Source organism: Crocodylus porosus, unplaced genomic scaffold (assembly GCF_001723895.1).
Source record: "Crocodylus porosus isolate Cpor-Errol unplaced genomic scaffold, CroPor_comp1, whole genome shotgun sequence".
Lineage (NCBI taxonomy): Eukaryota > Metazoa > Chordata > Crocodylia > Crocodylidae > Crocodylus > Crocodylus porosus.
Window position 1 is genome coordinate 150411054 of NW_017728906.1, and position 21386 is coordinate 150432439.

The following is a 21386-nucleotide window of genomic DNA, read 5'->3' on the forward strand; positions in this document are numbered from 1 at the left end:
TCGCTCACTTGGGGGTTGGTGTGTGCCGAACCGTTACTGAGAAAGATGAACTGGATTGTAATCCATTGCCCCCATGAAAATGAAGCGGCAGAGACAGACTTTAATTATGTGGAGAGAGATGTATATGTATACACACATTGCTAATAAGCTTATTATTTACATATATATACATTGCCTACACACACACACACACACACACACACACACACGTATTACATGTATATGTGTATATGTATAAATCTCATTGGCACTGTGAGTGTATATACACATGTGTAAATTACGTGTGTGTTTATATTTCATTGGCAGTATGTGTGTGTCTATATATGTGTGTGTGTGTAGCTAGGACTGCAGAAACAGACTTTAACTATGTGGGGGAAGCAGAGTTGTTTAGGTAGAAATATACACAATGTACAAAATAATGTCATTGGCAATATCTGTCTAATAATCTCATTGGCAATGTGTGTGTATACATTTATAAAATACATTGCCAATGAAATGTTATATATATATATGTATACACACACACATGTTGCCACTATATATTTATGCACACCATATTATGTATCTATTACATACATGTATGTATGTATGTATGTGAGTTCGTGTGTGTGTATAATATATATAAAAATCTCATTGGCAGTGTAGATACATATATGTGTGTGTGTGTGTAATAAAATATCTTGCCAATGAGATTATATGTAATCTTCAGCAGAAACCTTTTCCTCAGGCTAAATACAGATTCCTTCTCTCCCCCTTGAGTTCAGCCACCTGTCTACCTGAACAACTCAACTTCTTCAACATAGTTAAAATCTGTTTCTGCAGTCCTGCCTGCCTTTCTTGTCCTTTCACTCGTACGTTCAGCCTGTTCTTTAGAGCAGTGGGAGCCAACCTTTTTTGGCAGGCGTGCCACAGATTAGTCCTACACCCTCTCCAAATACCACCCTGATTTTTTTCCACTGCTAGATCTGCTCCTTTCTACCCTGTATTCCCTGCATCATCTGCTGCTCTGTTTTCTGATTCCTGCCCTGTTTGTCACTGTGCTGGCTGCCTCCTCCATGGTCTGGTGCCACACACACAGGCTGCCTGTGCCACAGATTAGTCACCCCTACTTTAGCAAATCTGTTTAGTACTCCCTTCATCTTTCTGTGAATGGGGGGTGGGGGGAAGCGGGAGTTGCAGCATTCTGTTCTTCAGGTGTCTTGTTTTTCCCTAGGCTGGCAAGTCATCCACAAATACAACTAAAATCTTTTGGGATTACACCACTGTCCTGCCTCCCACTCAGGCCAGTGTCATTTTTAACTCTGACTTCTGTCAATCTTTTTTGGACTTGAAGCATGCCTAACTGGACTTGAGGCACTCCTCCATAACTTTTGTGAACTGAGTGGCACCCAATTTCAAAAGCTAATATATAGATTACAGTAGTTACTTCCTTGCAAAGGTGCCTGGCAGCGGGGAAAGGGGATTACCACCATCTCCATTCCCTTCTAAATATTTACATATTATTTCTAGCCTGAATTTGTCTAGCTTCAGCTTCTAAGCAGTGGATTTTATTATGGGTTTTTTCTGTAATGTTAAAGAACTGTACTGTCAGAAATCTCTTTTCTGTGAACTAAACACCACAGCTGAACACAGTATTCCTCCACAGGTCTCACTTATTCCAGGTACCTCCTGATTCTGACTTGGTATTCCCTTGTTTGTACACCCAAGGGTTAGGTTCACCCTTTTAATTACAGTATTACATAGGGAACTCATGTTCAGTTCCACTGTACATCCTCAAATTACAGCCTACATGTGTTAGGACACTCCATATTCTATTTTGAGGGTGCGTCCACACGTGCAGTTGCACTAGTTTAGCTAAACTAGTTGAACAAAATGCCTTAGTTGAACAAAATGTAGACCAAACCACAGTTTGAACACTCAAAATAACTTGTATCAAGTTGCTCCTAATTTCACAATAAATCATATATTTTTTCTATAATTTCAAAACAAGTTAACTGAGTTTCACTTGATCCTAAATTTCTTTTATCTCTGAATCTTTATCACGTTGCACCCGATGTTTAGCTTACATTTAAAATCAACTTGTGCATTTCATTTCCCGTGCATCATTTAGGTTGTAAATTCCTCAGGAAAGAGGTTACTTGTATGTGTGAGTGCTCTGTACAGTGATGTACATGTTATTGGCACTAAGGTACATTGGGTTGGATGGAGATAAGTTTGAAGTTTCATTGACAAAATTCTGCACAGCTCTGCTGCTTTTTAGAAAGAGGACTTTCTATTTTGAAGCATTCATAAGAAAATGTTGATGCAACTTAACAAAACAGGGGTTATATGGATTAAAACTAATTTTATGAACACATATAGAAGCAGATAAGAAGCCAGAGGGGAGCTTGGCGTTTAATGCATATGTGTACAGCTTCGTTATGGAACAGAAGAATTCACCATTATCTAGGGCAGTTTTCTTCAAAGTGGGGTGCACAAGATGATCCACTGGGGTGTGGGAAGAAAATATTAGAACTTCTATTTAAATGTATATTTATATAAATATACATATATTAGGGGTGCGTGCTAAAAAATTTTTTACTGATAGGGGTGCGCGATCAAAAAAGTTTGGAGACCACTGATCTAGGGGATTAAGAAATGCTTATTTAAAATGAAATTGTTCTTATTAAATTCACCCATAATAAAAGTTGTTTTTTGTCAATTTTCAGAATGCTTCACTCAGCAAAACAGGAAAGTTCCTTTTCTTCTTCTTGTTTTTTAGACGAAGATCCAAGCAGTCTTACTTTTTCATAATAAAGATTTTGTAAGTCTTTCTCTAATCGAGTGTCCTGAAATCATATTTCTAGAACTGCTTGTTTTTGTTTTGTTTTGTTTTTTACAATGAAAACTTTTAGCTTCCAGAAACATCAAGGACAATTAATAAAATGTTAATTTAGTAACTAAGTAAACAACATTACCATTTTTGCTCATTTCTACTATTTTACAGTGCTTTCTGTCAGGTACTGTCTCAAGAGTTCTTTGCAAGGCAACATATAAATGCAGAGATAAATGTCTCTTTTGCTTGTCTTGTAGAATTTTTGATCCATCTTCAGTTCTCCAGCATGAGCAAAATTGAAGCGTTGTTAGGCAGAAGATGCTTGAGCAACCAAAACTGCTTCGTAGACCTTTACCTCCAAAGCTGTTACCTGAGCTGCGTATACCAAGGAAAAAGACCCAGAAAGGTAAATAGTACGTATTCAAATACTCGACAAATTCTCAGAACTTAATATCAAAGGAATATGTAGCAAATGATTAATTTTATTTTTAAACGTTCAGTTGAATACAATATTATTTGCAGAATGATAGCAACTGGAATACTTTACCCCTGAGATTACTCTGTTAGGTAAGTTGAAGTTTCAGGTTTATTGCTGTGTGAATAGCCTGGAACGTGATCTCTGCATATTTCTTCTGTTGAAGCTGTTCCACTTTGTATAACGTGATGAAATATTTATTGGAGCAAGCACTGTAACCCAGGTGTTCAAGCTTCTGAGTGAGTTCCTGAACCAGCCGACTGTAAAGACATTGTTATTTGCTTGCCCAAAAAATATTTATGACAGAGGAAAGATTTAGCATGAGATACTGAAGGTGCTGAGAAAGATGAGACAGGATGGAGCTTAGGTCATATGTAGAAATACAGGGAGGTATAACTGGGATTCAGAGATGATAGAAAAAAATGGATTTTTGGGGGGTGGTTCTGTCCTTATACTTTACAACTATATAATCAGACGTTTGCATATATATGCCATAGGTTATAGTGTCCTTCAAGGAATGGAGACATTATGGTTAAAAAAATATACTGGTAATCAGTGGCACAGCACAATTCAGCAATATATGTACCTTTTGCATGCTTGTATGTTTGAAACAGAAGGAGCCAAAACGTTAAACAGTGACTAGTAATTAATAATTAAATACTGACTTTAAAAGGAAGTTAACAACCAATAGCGTAACTTAAGGTTTTAATACTTTAACCAAAGTCAGAGTTCAAGGAATAAGCCAAGATCTCCTTTGCTTGACACTTTGAAAACTAGGCCCTGACCCTGCAGCTGAGCCTGTGGAAAAGCCATTACACCTGAACAGTCCTATCAACAGCAGTCAAATTTGTGCAGCCACAAAAGTCTGCTACACTCTCAGTCCTCTTGTGAAATCGGGGCCTTAGGCTGGACACTGTTAAAATACTGTAACAAGACAACCCTAGCATGGAGGAGGATGGAAAAGATGTCCAAAGAGGCCTTTTTCATCTATAGCTTTTGTGGTGTGAACAGTATGTTAAATTGTTCAAATAGCTACAACCATTAAACCTGAAACTCAGCAATAATTAGTACCAACCTAAGGAGAGAGAATCCAAAACCAGTTTGAAAAGCTATATAACTAATCTGAAATTCCATGGTATTGATTATTTTTTGAGTTTTTATCAATACATTGTTACCTATGGCAGATTCATTATTATACCAATTAGTATATTGTTATTTCATTAACTGAAAAAACACTAATAAATTAAAATGCTATTAAAAAAACACAGGAAGGAAAATCCAGCTAAAGAACCAAGATTAAAGTGTAAGAAAAAGGAGATATTACAGTAATTGTCTTCCAGATATTATAAAGCACATCAAGGTATTAGATAAAAGTTCTTGGTAAAATTTTCCATCCATTTCTGCAGAACAAGATTCTCTTCTGACACCATTCAAAATGTACCTAAATATTTCTAGTTCAGTGCCAGAGTTCTGCTTCACTAATTTAAAATATTTCAACTTTACAAACACTTTATACTGAAACAAAGTTCTATTGGAATGTCTTATTAGAAGAAAAGCCATATGAGTAGAAAGGAATGCTATTTATAACTTATACAGTATCTCTGACAAAAAGCAAAGTGCTATACAATAAAGTATGTTCAAGGATCATTTCATCCACCACCAAATGCAACCATTTATGCTTAATGGATGCTTATAAAGCAAAGTAACCATTGATCAGAATCTAGCTTTCCAGAAATGGTAATTTTATCAGTTTGGCAGACATAACTGTTGGGTGCTTCATCAAGTGTGGAAGAGTTTTATCTGCAAGGAGTGAAATGACCTCCCTCCCAATTTAAGTTAAGGGAAACTTAAGACCCTAAAAGATAAATCCCATTTCATTTTATGTGCAAAAATGGTGTACACGTAGCTGCATAACTGTAGTTTTTGGCACTTATGTGCAGTTTGAGAATCAGTATTGCCGGTATTGTGTTGCTGAATGTGCTCATTAAGGCTGTGCTCTTGCCAGGCAGCTGTACAAGGAAACAAAATCACCCAGGTACATGTGTAAGGTCAAGCAAGTCCCTGAAGTTATAGTCAGGCAATAAAGGTATGGGTGAAGAAATAGGCAATAAAGGTATGGGTGAAGAAATAATCACACCAATTTAAAAGGCAAAGATGGGGACTTGCCATACATTACACTGATTCATTGTAACTGTTTCCTAGTCCTGTCTGCTTTATTTTACAGTAAGTGGAAGCTAAACAATGATAATTAATCCCCAACTAAATGGTGATAATTTATGGTTGAGGTCCACAGCCACTACTGTGTGTGATAAAGCAGACCAACAACATAGCCACAGTGGATCAGCTGGTGCATGTTTGGGAAGGATAAGTTCCCCTATATATCTTTTTAGTTGGGTTTAATTGTTTTTTTCTGTCCATATCCTAGTGTCCTCTTAGAGGTTGATTATAGCTGGCCTCCACTGGGTCAGCCCATTCAAGGCCAGCACAGAGCATGCTCCATGCTAGTTATTGATGTAAAAGTTCCTGAATGCCTGCTTCTGCCTAAGCCCTTTTTCCCCAAGTGGAACTTTCATGGAGTTAAGGTGGTATAGAGCCTTGCATGGGCCATATATAATAGGCTGGGTTTTATTCCACAGGACCATAATGAGCCGGTAAGTTGTAAGCACATCAGTTTATAGTTGGCTAATTTTTAAATATTGTTTATTGGTAATTTTTTTCTTATGTTGTGTTTTCTTAGCTTGGGAGAAGCTCTGTCCAGATGTAATCTCACACTTTTTTTTCCCTTGAAAAAAATGAAAATTGATGTATACGTGTTTATAAAATGTATCCTCTTTGCTTTCTCTGGTGTTTACCAGGCAGGATACCTACACAACATGGAACTAAAGCAATAACAAGCACAAATGATGAAGACAAAAATTTTCTTTCCAGTAATTATTCCAGTGGTCAAAAGGAAGCTCAGCCCAAAGATGTACATCTCCTTAATCAGATTTCCCATAGACGAACAGAAACCCATCCCAAAGATGCGCAGTTTCAGATCGTAGGTACTCAACTCCTGCTTGATCGAGATCACCATGGTCAAACCCAGTCCCACCCCAAGGATATACACCTCCTACTTGATCAAGACCACTGTGGTGAAACCCAGTCGCAGTCCAAGGATAAACAACAAATTGACCAAAATTTAACAAGAGATTTGGCTCTTCCTGAACATGATCACCATGGGTCTGCTAGATTCCCATTACAGAAAGACAGTGGTTCCTCTCATATGGAGATTGTAGGTCAGGAACATGATGATTCTTTACCAGACCTTGCTACTACTACAAGTGCAATTGAAAAAGTTGAGATTACTCCTTCTGGTCTTTATTCAAGCAGCCGAATACCAGTCCAGATTAAAGTGCTCAACCTTTCTTCTGATGAAATTATTTTGAGAGACTTCAGTAATACTTCAAATTCAAGCGGATCTGCTAGCTTCCCATTAAATAAATATTATAGACCCTCTTCCATGCAATTTCTTGGCTCACAAAAGGTTGATCCTACTTATTCAGTTTTACCAGAGTTTTCCTTGGAAAACTTGTCATCTTCTCATGATTCACATGCAAAAACATCATTCATGAAACCAGTTGTTTCTCACTATAACTGCGAAAAACTCGCTAGCCGATTAATTTCTGAAGAGAGAAGGAGCAAGCAGACAGAAATTAGCACAATGTTGCTGTCCAGTAACACTGATTTACCATTCGTTTTATCAAGAAAGCCTCAGAGACAGAGTGAAATAGGTAACAAATTTTATATTGCCAAGTATTTTGGTATCTTTTGTCTGTACATATTTTACTGAAAGCATTTCCTAAGCAGATCTTCTATGGGGAAAAAATTATACCATATGTGTGCATATGTGCACGTGCGCACGCGCGCACACACACACAGATGCATGCATGTATATGCTAGAATTTTTCATTATTACTGTAAAAAATGCATAATTATATCTAATAATAATTAAATTAACTTTGCTTGCTGTTAACTTTTAAACAAATAACCTGCTCTCAGTCTACTTTTAACTAAGTAACTTCAGGAACATTATTTAATAGTATGTGCTACAGTTACTTCAGTGAGATCTTACAGGAAACTCTCTCACCTTCCTTCACTGTAAGCTTGATGAGAGGAAACGGAAAAGGGAACATTTGGGAACCAAGAAGCAGCAGTTTGCTAAGAAGGTTTGCCTTGAAAGAGGGGCAGGAAGAGAAAGGTGGCAGAGTAAGAGACCCAGAGAAACGGCTGGAAGATGTCACAATGCCAGATCCACTGCCACTGTCAACTTTCCTTCTGCTTGCACCTGTGAGGTGTCTGTCCAGGCAGGACGATTCACTGTAAAAACTTCCACCCAGGTTGTGGTTTGGCACTGTGGAGATTATGGCTTGCAGATTAATTTCAGTGACAGCCAGGTAGAGGAGTGCCTGCAATGTGAGCAGTGCCTCCTGGTGGTGTCCTTCAGGGCGCAGGCAGGAGAGCTACAAGAGGAGGTGGCAAGGCTCTGAAGCATCCTCTGCCACAAGGACTTCATGGATTTGATGCTGGAGGAGACCCCTAGGACTGTGAAGGAAGGACCACCCAGGAAGGAAGAAGACATGGACTCCCAAGAAGGTGGAGGCTGGAAGCTTGTGATCTCTGGCAGCAAGCAGAAGTCTTCATCTCCACCTGCAGCAATTTGCCTAGAGAATAGATATGAAACCCTAGCAACAGAGGAGGAGGAGCATGTCCTGTTAGTGGAAGAGGCAGGCTAGGCATCCCCAAGGTTGGGAGGACTGAGACTGAGGACTGAGACCACAGCTACTAAGAGGAAGTGATGGTTGATGGTGATTGGAGATTCCCTTCTGTGGGGGATGGAGGCATCCATCTACCAGCCTGACCAGTTGTCTCAAGAAGTCTGCTGTTTGCCCAGAACCTGTATCCAAGATATCACAGAAAGATTATTGAGACTTATCCAGCCCTTCTACTGCTACCCCGTGCTGCTCATCCATGCAGGCACCAATGATACTACCAGAGGCAATCCCAAGCAGTTCAAAAGTGACTACATGGCTCTGGGTGCAGGAGTGAAGGGGACAGAGGCTCAGGTGATTCTCTCTTTGATCTTTCTGGTCAGGGGGAAGGGCCCAAGCAGGGGCAGAGACATCTTGCAGATCTATGCATGGCTGCACAGATGGTGTCACGGTTTTGGCTTCTTTGACAGTGAGATGCTGTTCTGAGAAGGACTGCTAGGAAGAGATGGTATCCACCTGATGAAGAGAGCATCTTCACAGACAGGCTTGCTAACCTGGTGAGGAAGGATTTAAACTAGGTCTGCTGGGAGATGGAGACAAAAGCCCAGAAGTAAATGGGGAAGTGGATTACCTGAAGGAAGCACAAGCAGGGGAGGGCAACAGGGGACCTGAGAAAGTAGAATGATCAGCTGGTTACCTCAGGTGTCTGTACATGAATCCACAGAGCCTGGGAAACAAGCAGGAAGAATTGGAAATCCTCACACAGTCACGGACCTATGAGGTGACTGGAATAATAGACTTGGTGGGATAGCTCACATGACAAGAGTGCTGTCAAGGATGGGTATAAACTGTTCAGGAGGGATAAACAGGATGAAAGGAGGAAGAGTTGTGCCTTGTATAATAGAGCTGTATGATTGTTCACAGGTCCAGTATGAAACTGGAGACAGGCCTATTGAGAGTCTCTGGGTTCAGGTTAGAGGAGAGAGCAACAATGGTGATGTGATGGTGGGAGTCTGCTAAAGACCACTGGACCAGGAGGATGAGGTGAATGAGTTTTTCTTCAAACAGCTAGCAGAAATTTTCCAACCAAAGGTGCTGGTTCTTATGGGGGGGGACTTCAATCACCCTGACATCTGCTGGGAGGGCAATACAGCAGTGCACGGGCAATTGAGAAAGTTTTTGGAAAGTGTTGGAAACAACTTCCAGGTACAAGTGTTGGAGCCATGCTCTTCTTGACCTGCTGCTCACAAACAGGCAAGAATTGGTGGGGAATGTAGAAGTGCCCAAGCAACTTGGGCAGCAGTGACCATAAAATGATTGACTTCAGGATCTTGAGGAAAGGAAGGAAGGAGAGAAGCAGAGTAAGGCCCCTGGACATGAGAAAAGCAGACTTCGACTCACTCAGGGAACTGATGGGTAGGATCCCCTGGGAGTCCAGCCTGAGGGGGAAAGGAGTCCAGGAGAGCTGGTTGTATTTTAAATCTTATGGAGGAACAAATCATCCTGATGCCCAAAAAGACTAGCAAGTATGGCAGAAGACAAGCTTGGGTGAACTAAAACACAAAAAGGAAGCTTACAAAAAATGGAAACTTGGACGGATGACTAGGGAGGAGTATAAGAGTATGGCACAAGCATGTGGGACGAAATCAGGAAGGCCAAAGCACAGCTGGAGTTACAGTTAGAAGGGGACATGAAGGGTAGCAAGGGTTTCTACAGGTATGTCAGCAACAAAAGGAAGATCACAGAAAGTGTGGAGCCCTTACTGAACGCGGGAAGCAACTTAGTGGCAGATAATGTGGAAAAGGCTGAAGTACTTAATGCTTTTTTCATCTCAGTCTTCATAGGCAAAGTCAGCTACCAGACTACTGCACCTGGCAGCACAGTTTAGAGAGGAGGTGAGTAACCAATACTGGTGAAAGAACAGGTTAGGGCCTATTTAGAAAAGATGGACATGTACAAGTCCATAGGGCTGGACATGGTGCACCTGAGAGTGCTGTGGGAGTTGTCATTGCAGAGTTACTGGCCATTATCTTTGAACGCCCATGGTGATTGGTAGAGATCCAAGATGATTGGAAGAGGGTGAATATAGTGCCCATCTTTAAGAAAGGGAAGAAGGAGTATCTGGGGAACTACAGAGTTCCTCACTGTAGTCCACAGAAAAATCATGGAGCAAGTCCTCCAGGAATCCATTTCTAATCACTTGGAGGAGAAGGTGGTTATTAGGAGCAGTCAGCATGGATTCACCAAGGGCAAGTCATGCCTGACACTGATTGCCTTCTATGATGAGATGACTGGCTCTGTGGATGCGGGGAGAGCAGTGGACGTGGTATACCTTGACTTTAGCAAGACTGTTGATACAGTCTCCCACTACATTCTTGGAAGCAAGCTAAGGAATGCCAGATGAATGGACTGTAAGGTGGATAAAAAAAACTGGCTGGATCGTCAGGTTCAAATGATAGTAATCAATGGCTCAGTGTCTAGCTGGCAGCCAGTATCAAGTTGAGTGCCCCACGGGGGTGGTTCTGGAGCCTGTTTTGTTTAATAAATTCCTCAACAGGGATCCTGGTTTTCTCTGATTTAAAAAAAAAAAAAACAACCTAGCAAACCAATTTTCAGATTTTAAAAAAGTAACCCAAAATCCACATTTGTCCATGATTAAAATGAAATGCCACTAATGGATAGATATATAGTGGTGTTTCATTTTAATCATGGAAAAATGTGGATTTTGGATTACATTTTTAAATCCAAAAATCAGGGATTTTTTTTATCAGAGAAAACCAGGATCCCTCTTCATCAGTGACCAGGAAGATGGGATGAAGTGCACCCTCCATCCTGCACGTTTGCAGATGACACCCATCTGAGGGGAGTAGATACACTGGAGAGTAGGGCTATAATTCTGAGATAAATTGGAGGATTGGTCCAAAAGAAATCTCATGAGGTTCAATAAGGAGAAGTGTAAAATTCTGCACTTAGGACGGAACAGTCCCATGCACCCATGCAGGCTGAGGACCAACTGGCTAAGCAGCAGCTCTGCAAAAAAGGACCTGTGGGTTATAGTGGACAGTAAACTAAATATTAGCCAACAGTGTGCCCTTGTTGCCAAGAAGACTAATGGCATACTGGGCTGCATTAGTAGGAGCATTGCCAGCAGACTGCGGGAAGTGATTATTTCCCTCTATTTGGCGCTGGTGAGACCACACCTGGAGTGTCCAGTTTTGGGCCTCCCACTACAGAAAGGATGTGGGCAAGTTGGAAAGAGTTGAGTGGAGGGCAAGGAGATGCCAAAGGAACTGGATTTATTTAGTTTGGAGAAGAGAAGACTGAGAGGGGATTGAATAGCAGCCTTCAACTACCTGAAGGGTGGTTCCAGAGATGATGGAGCTAGACTGTTCTCAATGGTGACACATGACAGAACAAGGAGCAATGGCCTTAAGTTGCAGCACGGGAAGTTTAGGTTAGATATTAGAGAAAAACTCTCATGAGGCGGATAGTAAAACACTAGGATAGGCTTCCCAGTGAGGTTGTGGAATCTCCATCCTTGGGGGCTTTTAATACCCAGCTACACAAAGTCTTAGCTGCTTTGAGCAGGGGGTTGAACTATCTGACCTTCTGGGGTCCCTTCCAATCTTACTTTCTATGATTTTAAGGTTAAAAGCCCCATTGCTTGAGACTTTGAAAACTAGACTCTGTTCCTGCTTCAAAATCCCTGAAAGGTGATCCTAACGCTTGTGCAAAGCAATTTTAGATTCAGTTCATAGTTGTCCTGCATCTTGTGTATGAGTTTAAAAGAGGGCAAAGTGAACATAAACTACTATTCTATTTTGCTCTAATTTGTTTTTGCAGCAACTTTGCATTGGTGTAAGCAGCAACAAAAGATGATAAACAATGGTGAGCTGCCCTCATTGGCTCCAGATTCACAGAAGTTTAGGACTGGAAGGGACCTCATGAGATCATCAGGTCCAGCCCCCCCTGCTCTGAACAGGAAAGACTGTGGGGGTCAAATAAGCCCAGCAAGGTGTGCATCCAGTCTGCTTTTGAAGATCTCCAGGGTAGGTGCCTGGAAGTCTATTCTAGAGTCTGGTTATACAAACCATAAAGAAGTTTTTCCTTATATCCAGTCTGAAACCTTATTCTAGGAGTTTCTGACTGTTGCTCCTGGTTTTCCCCTGGGTTGCTTTGGTGAATTGTTGTTCACCTAGCCCCTGATGCTCTCCCCTGATATATTTGTAAGCTGCCACCAAATCCACACAAAGTCTTCTCTTTTCTAGGCTGAACAGTCTCATAACTGTCAGCCTTTCCTTGTATGGCTTGCTCTTCAGGCCTCTAATCATACAAGTGGCTCTTCTCTGGACTCTCTCAAGCTTCTCCACATGCTTCTTGAAGTGTGGTGCCCAGAACTGGGCACAGTACTTCAGCTGCAGCCTCAGCAATACCAAGTAGAGTGGGAGAAATTGAGAATTTTTTTGAGGATTTTTCCTGGGATTGAGATCAGGCTGATTGGCTTGTAGTTCCCTGGGTCCTCTCACCTCCCCTTTTTGAAGATGGGCACAACATTGGCACTCTTCCAGTCTTTTGGGACCCCTCATGAACACCACAAATTCTCAGAGCGGTTCGCCAGCAGTCCTGCGCTTACTTTGGCTAGTTCATTCAGCACCCTCAGATGGAGTTCATTCGGTCCGGGTGACTTATAGATATCCAGCCTCTCTGGCTGTTCTTTCACCAGCTTTACACTGACTGTTGTTAGGTGACAGTCCCTACCGTGACTATTCTGTGTCACATTTGCATTCATCAGGGTATCACTCTTAGACTGGTGGAATACAGATGCGAAGTACTCATTCAGGAGTTCAGTTTTCTCTTTGGTGTCAGTAATCAGATGTCCAGATGCATTGAGCAGTGGCCCCACATTTTCACTAGCTTTCTTCATGTTACCTACGTATTTATAGAAGGACTTCTTATTGTCCTTGTTTTCAGTTGCTAACCTGAATTCAGTCACCACCTTTGCTTTTCTAATCTGTGCCCTACAGGTGCGGGCCAATCTTATGTAGTTCTCCTTTGGACCTATTCCTGGCTTCCATCGTTGGTAAGCCTCCCTTTTCTTTTTCAGAAGATCTGAGACTTCCCTATTGAGCCAAGATGGCCTCCCAGCCCCTGTGCCGCCTTTTTTGCATACAGGTATGAACAACTTCTGTGCACCGAGGAACATATCCTTGAGAAACAACCACTCTTTTTCCATACTCTTTCCCTGCAGTTCATGATCCTGTAGGACATTACTCACTAAAGCCCTTAGCTTACTGAAGTCAGTTTTTTTTTAAAGTCAGAAATCTGCACCTTACTCTCAGATTTCCCTGCTGGATAGTGCAAGTGATAGTGTTGTGGTCATTGTTGCCTAGGTTACCCTCTATTGTCAGATCACTCATCAGGTCATCCCACTTGGCCAGAACTAAATCTAGGAGGATATTTCCTCTGGTTAGCCCATATACTTGCTGAGATAGGTAGAGCTCGTTGACAGAAGTCAGGAATCTATGCGACCTGTCAGATCTTGCTGAGTGTTCTTCCCAGGAGATGTCGTGGGCAACTTTAACTACCCAGACAACCATATCCCATGCTCTTGCAGCCTCTTCCAGTTCTCTGGAGAATTCCAGATCTAGCTCCTCATCTTGATTTGGAGATCTGTAATATATTCCTACAGTTAGGTCCCTTTTGCTACATTCCCCCCACCCATACTTTGACCCAGAGGGTCTCAGGTTGCCCTTCCTTACTACCAGTTTCAGCTTCCAAGGAGGTGTACTGCTCCTTTACATATGGAGCTACACCCCTTTTCCCTATGTGATCCCTCCTGTGCAGAGTGTAGCCCTCTATAGCTATGGTCCAATTGTGGGTAGAGTTCCACCAGATTTCTATTATCCCTACGATATCATAGTCCCTGGTGAAAAGTAGGAGGGCCAGTTCCTTGTGTGTTTTCCCCATGCTCCTAGCATTTGAGCCCTTCTCTGGAGGTCTTTGGTTTCCTGTTACGTTGAGGGAGCTTCATTACCTCAGCTCCATTTCCTCAGTGTCCTTCCTGTCATCTCATGTTGTAATGGTTGTTTGTTTGTTGACGCCTGGGCTTGCTCTGCTTATTGTCTGTGTCCCCCACCCCCAGTAATCTGTTTAAAGCCCTGTCTCGGAGGTTCACCGTCCTGGCTGAGAAAAGAGCTTTCCCCTTTGGCATGAGGTAGATACCATCCCTTTCCAAAAGACCTCTGTCTCTGAAGTACGTGGTGTGGTCAAGGAAGCCAAAACCCTTTCAGCAGCACCATCACCGGAGCCTTCAGTTCACTTCTTTGATACATCTGTCTCTCCTAGGCCCATGGCCTGCAAGGAGGATGGAGGAGAAAACTACCTGCACCCCCAACCCCTTAAGCCCAGAGCCCCATAGTCACTGAGGACCCAGCCAGGATTGCTCCGAGCCATATTGTTCATGCCCATATAGATGAGGAGCATGGGGTGCAGTGGTTAGAGGGCTGGACAAGTTTAGGAATCCTCTCTGCCATGTCCTGGATATGGGCCCCTGGGAGGCAGGAGACCTCATGGGTCAAGGCGGCAGATCACTCCCTCTGTCCCTCTCAGTAGGGAGTTGCCCATCACGACCACCCTGCATCTCTTCTTAGAGGTGGCAGCTAGCTGCCTCCCCTCATCCAGAGCTGGTGTTTCTGCTGGTGGTGTGAGAGGTGCATACCTGTTGCTTAGTTCCAAGGGAGGAATGACCCTGGTACTGCATGTCTTGGGACCCGAGACGACCATCTTCTAAGCATCCTGTGGGTGGGGCTCTGTGAGGGAGTGGGGCCTAGGAGCGGCCGTGAACTCCCTAGCGCCCCCTACCGTCACTCAAGGTGGACTCAGCACCCTCGGATTCTCGCCCGCCACGACTTTGATGATAAATAATTTTAGATGGGAGGCTGCCTTTATCCCCCTGGTGAACGGTACGTATGTTCCTGCCCCTACTCTATAAGGGGTACCTCTGTGCACCCCTGCCTTAAGGGCTATGCATGCCTCCAAACCTCCCCTTTAGCACACCCCAAGCCTCGCAGCTGTTTGTGGACGATATCTGGTCCTTGTGTCCCTATGCCCTGTCTGGCGCCTCTGGGCCCGTCTCCCCACCAGCGCCCCTAGCCTGGCACCCCTGGGCTTGCCTCGCCCAGGTACTCTTTCAACACCTCACCCCCTCAGGGCCTTTCGCCCACCTCTGGGCTTTCCCACCCCTCTCGGGGTCTTTTGCTGCGCCTCTAGTGCCTCTCACCCCTCTTGGGGTCTCTGTCACGCTCTCCGCAGCTGTTGCCCCCCTTCTGGGCCTACGCCATGCTCTTCGCATGCGCTCACTGCCCTTCTGGGGCCTCGCCCTCTCTGGGGCCTATGCCGCGCTCTCCACGGCCATTGCCCCCTTCTGGGCCTATACCGCACTCCTCGCGCTTGGGGCTCAGGTGGCTGCAGCTGTACCTGGCCCCTTGACCCTTCTCTGGGTCCTTTGCCCCACTGGGCAAAACACCACCCTTACAGGCTGGGGTCCAAACCCCGTACACCGCGCCACTCCGGCGCAAACAGTTGTGCCCCACTGGCACTGTGCCCCTGCTGGGCACGGGGAACCCCAAAGCTGCTGGAGAGCTCCCGTGAGGCCTCCTCTCACCCCTACAGCCTCACCCGGTCCTCCAGTTAACCATAACTGAAACCTGAGCCAACTGGCTATAACACAAACACCATAGAGCCTCCCTGCTTGTAAGGCAAACTCCAAGCCCCTCTAGAGCTTGCACCATACCTCCTTTCAGGGTTTTCTCATCCCTGGCATCATCGCAGCCGGTCAGCATGGTAAGGCTGCAACTACCAACTCAGGGAACTGCTGGTCAGGCTCCGGCCTGGGCTGTTTATAAAGGTCCGGCCCTGCCCCCTTCTGACCACCTGACCCACCTGGTCTCCCTGGCAACCGGCACCTGAGCTGCCCTGGTGATTGGCAGCTCTGTCAATATCAATCCCAGTCACGGGGCTCCCAGTCAATCTTCATCTTGTCCATCTTCATGTAGCTGGGCATCCATGCTCTTCTCTCTTGGTTCTTCAGGAAAAGATCCTGATTGTAGTAGTCATCAATCATCAATAATGTTGAGGTGATATTGTTACCATGATGGTCCAGGAGATATGTGAGAGGCAAGAATTCTTGTGTGTGATATCTTTTATTGGAACCAACCCTATGATTGGTATAGACATAGAGAAGCTTTTGGGTATCACAGTATCCTTCCTTCGGGACTGAGGAACGTCTGTTCCAGCTATACATTTGACCCAATAAAATATAACACCCACAAGAATTCTTGCCTCTTGCATCTCCTGGACCATCATGGCAACATCACCTCAAAGCTACAAAATACAGGAGGAAGGCTACTGTAATACCTGAAAGCTTGTTTATGTCTGTAACAACCATACAGTTGGTCCAATAAAAGAGATCACTCATAGGAATACTTACCTCTCAGCATGCATGTCCTTGATGGTTAACAACTGCCAGATAGTTTATTTGTGTAACACATTCAGTTTTTACAGGAAGTCTAAACTTTTCTTTTGTCGAAGTATAACTGAAATAGCAAAAAAGTATAGAATGTGAACTTTGAGTGCCATTTGATTTTTTTTTTTTCTTTCTTTTTTCCGTCATGGGGGTTTAATGAAGCTGAATTAATACAGTGAGAATCTTGTGGGTCTACAAATAAGTGTCCACTTACTACTGTAGCTCAAATACTAATGAACCACACAATGGAAAGACCATTTTTTAGATTTTTTTTTTAAGTACAAGAACTATTTTAATTTGTAAACTAGTGCATGAGTTGCAAAAATATGCCTTTCATATTTCAATCTTTTCAAAAATGTCATAGATGTTAGGGCTGGAAAGGACCTAGAAGATCATCAAGTCCAGCCCCCTGCCCCAGGGGCAGGAAGTCAGCTGGGGTCAAAGGATCCCAGCAAGATAAGATCCAAACGTTTCTTGAATGAGTCCAGAGTAGGTGCCTGCACCACTTCTGGAGGGAGTCTATTCTAGGTCTTGGGGTGGACAGTAAAAAACTTTTTCCTTATGTCCAAACTAAAATGGTCTTGGAGGATTTTATGACTGTTGGTATTTGTTTTTCGTTGGGGTGCTCTGATGAACAGACGTTCTCCCAGATCCTGATGTACACCCCTTATACACTTATAAACAGCCACACCTGGGTTGTTCTGTGTTTTCTCTTTGTGGCCAATCCAGAGAGATTGTGAGTCTGTGATAACTCTCAGCTTGAAAGTTTGGCTCTTCAGCACAAACTACAGAGATTTGTACCTTTTAGCTCTGGAAGTCATTGATTCAGTACAGTTGCAAAATGGCAGACTTCACTTTTGTTTTCACATGCCTACTGATTGGTTGTCTTCAGTGATTTCTTTTATTAGGTCAACTGGATATTTCCAAAATATGCCTGAAGAAGGGTGTGTGCACCCAAAAGCTTGCAAATAATTTTTTTTTTTTTTTGCAAATATGAAGTTGGTCTAATAAAAGATAAAACCTTAACAATGCACTCACCTATGCCATGAGTTCTGATTCCTTTTGCCTGTAGACACATACAGCTACAACCGGTATCCCTGTTAAGGTTTTGTATTATAAACTCAAGTTTTAACTATCACTAAATGCTCATTTTGTTTGCTAATAAACATATAAGTATTTGGCCTGATTCAAGGAACGACTAGACTATCCAGTGTTGTTTTTTTTGGCATGTTGTGACTTAAAATGTAGCAAACATATTTTTTTATTTTTGCAAGGAGGGGAGAAAGGTAGGGGAAATATCATTCATGTGTTGTGTTGTTTTCTTTAAATGCTTCTAAAATGACCAGGAAATGTTATTTGAATAGGCAAATTAATTTGTTGGTGATGGTCTTTAATTTCCTAGAAGTCTGATAATTTATATCAATTAGCCAACCAATATCAAAACCAAATGTAAAAACCACACAACCCTATAGTAAGCATGTGACCACACAACTGTTAAATGTGATTGGTATTGAAGCTGCACCTTGGTTGCTCAGAATATATGTAGAGATGAGTTGATTTTGGTTGGTAGAAAGGAGGTAGTTGCAGGTTAGAGAAGAAACTGAAGAGTGGCACATGTGTGGCTAGTGAACTAATTCCTTACTTATTTTCATGGGTGGGATACATAGTCTATGAACTTGACCTCTCAAAATACGCAAACCACATCGCTGTGAAAGTAGTTCATGTGTCTCTTCCATAGACTACAAAATCCTTCTTTATGATAAATTAAGAAATTCAGTTCCATGATTTTTTTCCTTTTGTTTATACTGAGGGCCAGATCCTATTCCACCTATTAGGTGTCTAAGTGAAGCTAGGCTTCTTAAGGAAATCTTATTCCAATCTGCTGAAGTCTGAAAAATTGTTAATGCAAAACGTAAGTGTATCTTCCATGTGGATGCTGCTTTTCATTTTAAGGCTAGCATGGTGACATGTTCAAGAGTAGGCATGTTAACATTTGTCCAGGAATTTAAGCAGAGTGGAATAGGATCACATGTAGGTCCCCAAGACTGTGTAGGCATCTAATGAGTGGAACAGGATCTGGCCCTAAGATCCCAAGGGTTCTTAAAAATGAACACTTCTTTAAGGTCCTTTTACAGTGTCAAAGTAATGTATAGGGGAAATAGTTTAATGAGATTTGGTCTGATTCTCATCAATCTTTCTAGGTTAATATGTTTCTCATGTATGTGAACAAAACCTCTTACTACACCATCCTCAACCTTTTTTCAGAAATAGCTTTGGCGGAAAAAACAAAGAAAGCCAGCTCGCTAGAACACACTTTAGAAGATGAAGGAAACGCATCTGTTACAGACAACTTCACATTTCATGCTCATGAAAAGAGAGGGAAAATATTCTCAGAAGAGAAGGGTAAGATGAATACACTGCATTTATGAAATAAATGTGTGCAGGCATGTGTACACACTGGGATAAACTAAGAGATGAAGAGCAGTCCTGCTATTACTGTATTTACTCAAATCCAAGAGTAAGGGGGGAGCAGGCAGTGGGGTAAGGTGTAGGGGTCTGGCCCTTCACCCTGAATGGCCACTTTCCCCACTAAAGCTGTGGGGGAGACAAATTTAAGATGACCTTCCAATAATTAGATTTTGTATATGGAAAATTATAGCAAATTTATATTTATTTATTTATAATTATGGATATATAGAATCTAATTATTTGGGGGTTGCCTTAAATTTAGAGTAATCTTGGATTTGGGTAAATGCTGTAAGTCCCTAATACTATCTGCTCTATTTAGAAGGGGAGCAAAAAGGATCATTTTTAGCTGCTGGATGCTATTTCATTAGCCAGAAACATAAATGTATAATTACACAATCAGTTAAAACTTAACCAAAAATGTTAAGTTCATATCTCCTTGGAGTGCCTGCAGCAATATTTACAGCTAAATTGCTCCTAAACACACTTTCCAAGACTTTTGGATTCCTGGGTTTTACATTAATGAACGAAGATTGGATTTGAGCCACAGTACCTGTTAACAGTAAAACAAACAAGCATACAAAAAACCACTGTGGCAATCTTCTTTGTAACGAAGCCTGACATTCACTTTGTGTTACAGGTTAGATATCCATTAATTCAAGCACTTGGAAAAGTTGGCCGTCAATAATTTATCCAAATACAATCAAAATCTTCCATCTTGTTAGTATCACTTATTGTGAGTTAAAAATACTTGTGGTCCTGAACAAAAGACACCACATTTGTGAAAAATTCTCCTCAAAATGATGTTGTTCAGGCCCTGTTAGATAATAGAAAATTAGGGTTAGAAGGGACCTCAGGAGGTCATCTAGTCCAACCCCCTGCTCAAAGCAGAACCATCCTCAAGTAGATCATCCCAGCCAAGGCTTTGTCTAGCTGGGTTTTAAAAAAACTCCACCTCCTCTTTGAGCTGCCTGTTCTAGTGCTTTACTACCCTCATCATGAGAGGTTTTTCCTCATATCTAACCTAAATTTCCAGTGCTGCAACTTGAGACCATTGCTCCTTTTTCTGTCATCTGCCACTACTGAAGACTCTAACTCCATCCTCTTCGGACTCATCCTTCATGTAGCTGAAGGCTGCTATTCAATTCCCTCTATCTTCTCTTCTCCAGACTAAGCCCAGTTCCTTCAGTCTCTCCTCTGAAGTCATGTGTCCCAGCCCCTGAACCATTTTTGTTGCCCTCCGCCAGAGTCTCTCCCTCTGTGGTGAGGGGCCCTGAACTGGACACAACAATCCAGGTGGGGCTTCACAAGTGCAAAATAGAGAGGAATAATCACTTCACTTTATCTGGTAGCAACACACCTACCAATGCAGCGCAGTATTCCTTTAGCTTTCTTGGCAACAAGGGCACACTGTTGGCTCATATTCAGTTTATTCACTGTAGCCCCCAGGTCCTTTTCTGCAGAGCTGCTGCTTAGCCAGTTAGTCCCCATTAAGGACTGGTGCATGGGATTTTTCAGTCCTAAGTGCAGGACTTGAGTCTCATGAGATTTTTTTTGGTCCAGTCCTTTAATATGTCTAGGTTTCTCTACATCTCAAACCTACTGTCCAGTGTATCTACTATGCTCTCCAGTTTGGTGCCATCTGCAAACGTGCAAGTTGGAGGATGCACCCAGCTTCCAGGTCACTGATGAAGATATTGAAGAAGACAGGCCCCAGGACCAACCCCTTGGGCACTCCACTTGATTCCAGCTGCCAACTAGACATCAAGCCTTTGATTACTGTTCTTTGAGCCCAGTGATCCAGCCAGTTTTCTATCTGCCTTACAGTCCATTCATCCAACCCATACTACTTAGCTTGCCTGCATTTTATCTAATGTGCAAACACTTCTGCTGTCCCTGGAAGGGGCGGAGGGATGGAAACAAGGTTTGAATTAATTTAAGTGCTTTTAGACAGCCAAATCCTGTAGTCTTTACCTAGACCTTCCTGAGTTACTAGTTTGTCCATGGGGAATTTTGCCTGAGTAAAGTTGACCTATGATTGATGAGTAACATTTGTGATAAACATGCATACATACATGATATACAGGGTTTTTTTCCTAACCTCAATCTTTACTTTCTTCTAAAGTAATGTTATAATGCTTAAATTTTCACTATGTACATTTTTAATTGTAGAACCATGTGCTCTTGATGATGATGATGTGTATGTCCAGGGAATTGGGTATGAGACTACATTAACTAAGCGGGATGAAGAGGACGAGTTGATGGACAGGGCCAAAAATGCAGTTTTCTATTGCCTGATGCATCAAAAAACTGGACTGAGTCTCAAGGTATACTCTAAACCCTGCAGCTGCACTTATG

The 21386-nt window shown here is 42.5% G+C and overlaps 1 protein-coding gene across 1 annotated transcript in view; it reads left to right on the forward strand.

The window, feature by feature from the left end:
- LRRC63 (leucine rich repeat containing 63) overlaps positions 1-21386 on the forward strand; it is a 33933-nt gene that overhangs the window by 399 nt on the left and 12148 nt on the right. The window contains exons 2-5 of the mRNA XM_019529917.1: positions 3073-3221; positions 6146-7060; positions 18828-18965; positions 21201-21355. Of these exons, the coding sequence (XP_019385462.1) occupies positions 3134-3221; positions 6146-7060; positions 18828-18965; positions 21201-21355 (1296 nt within the window). The 5' untranslated portion in view covers positions 3073-3133. The remainder of the gene's footprint in view (positions 1-3072; positions 3222-6145; positions 7061-18827; positions 18966-21200; positions 21356-21386) is intronic.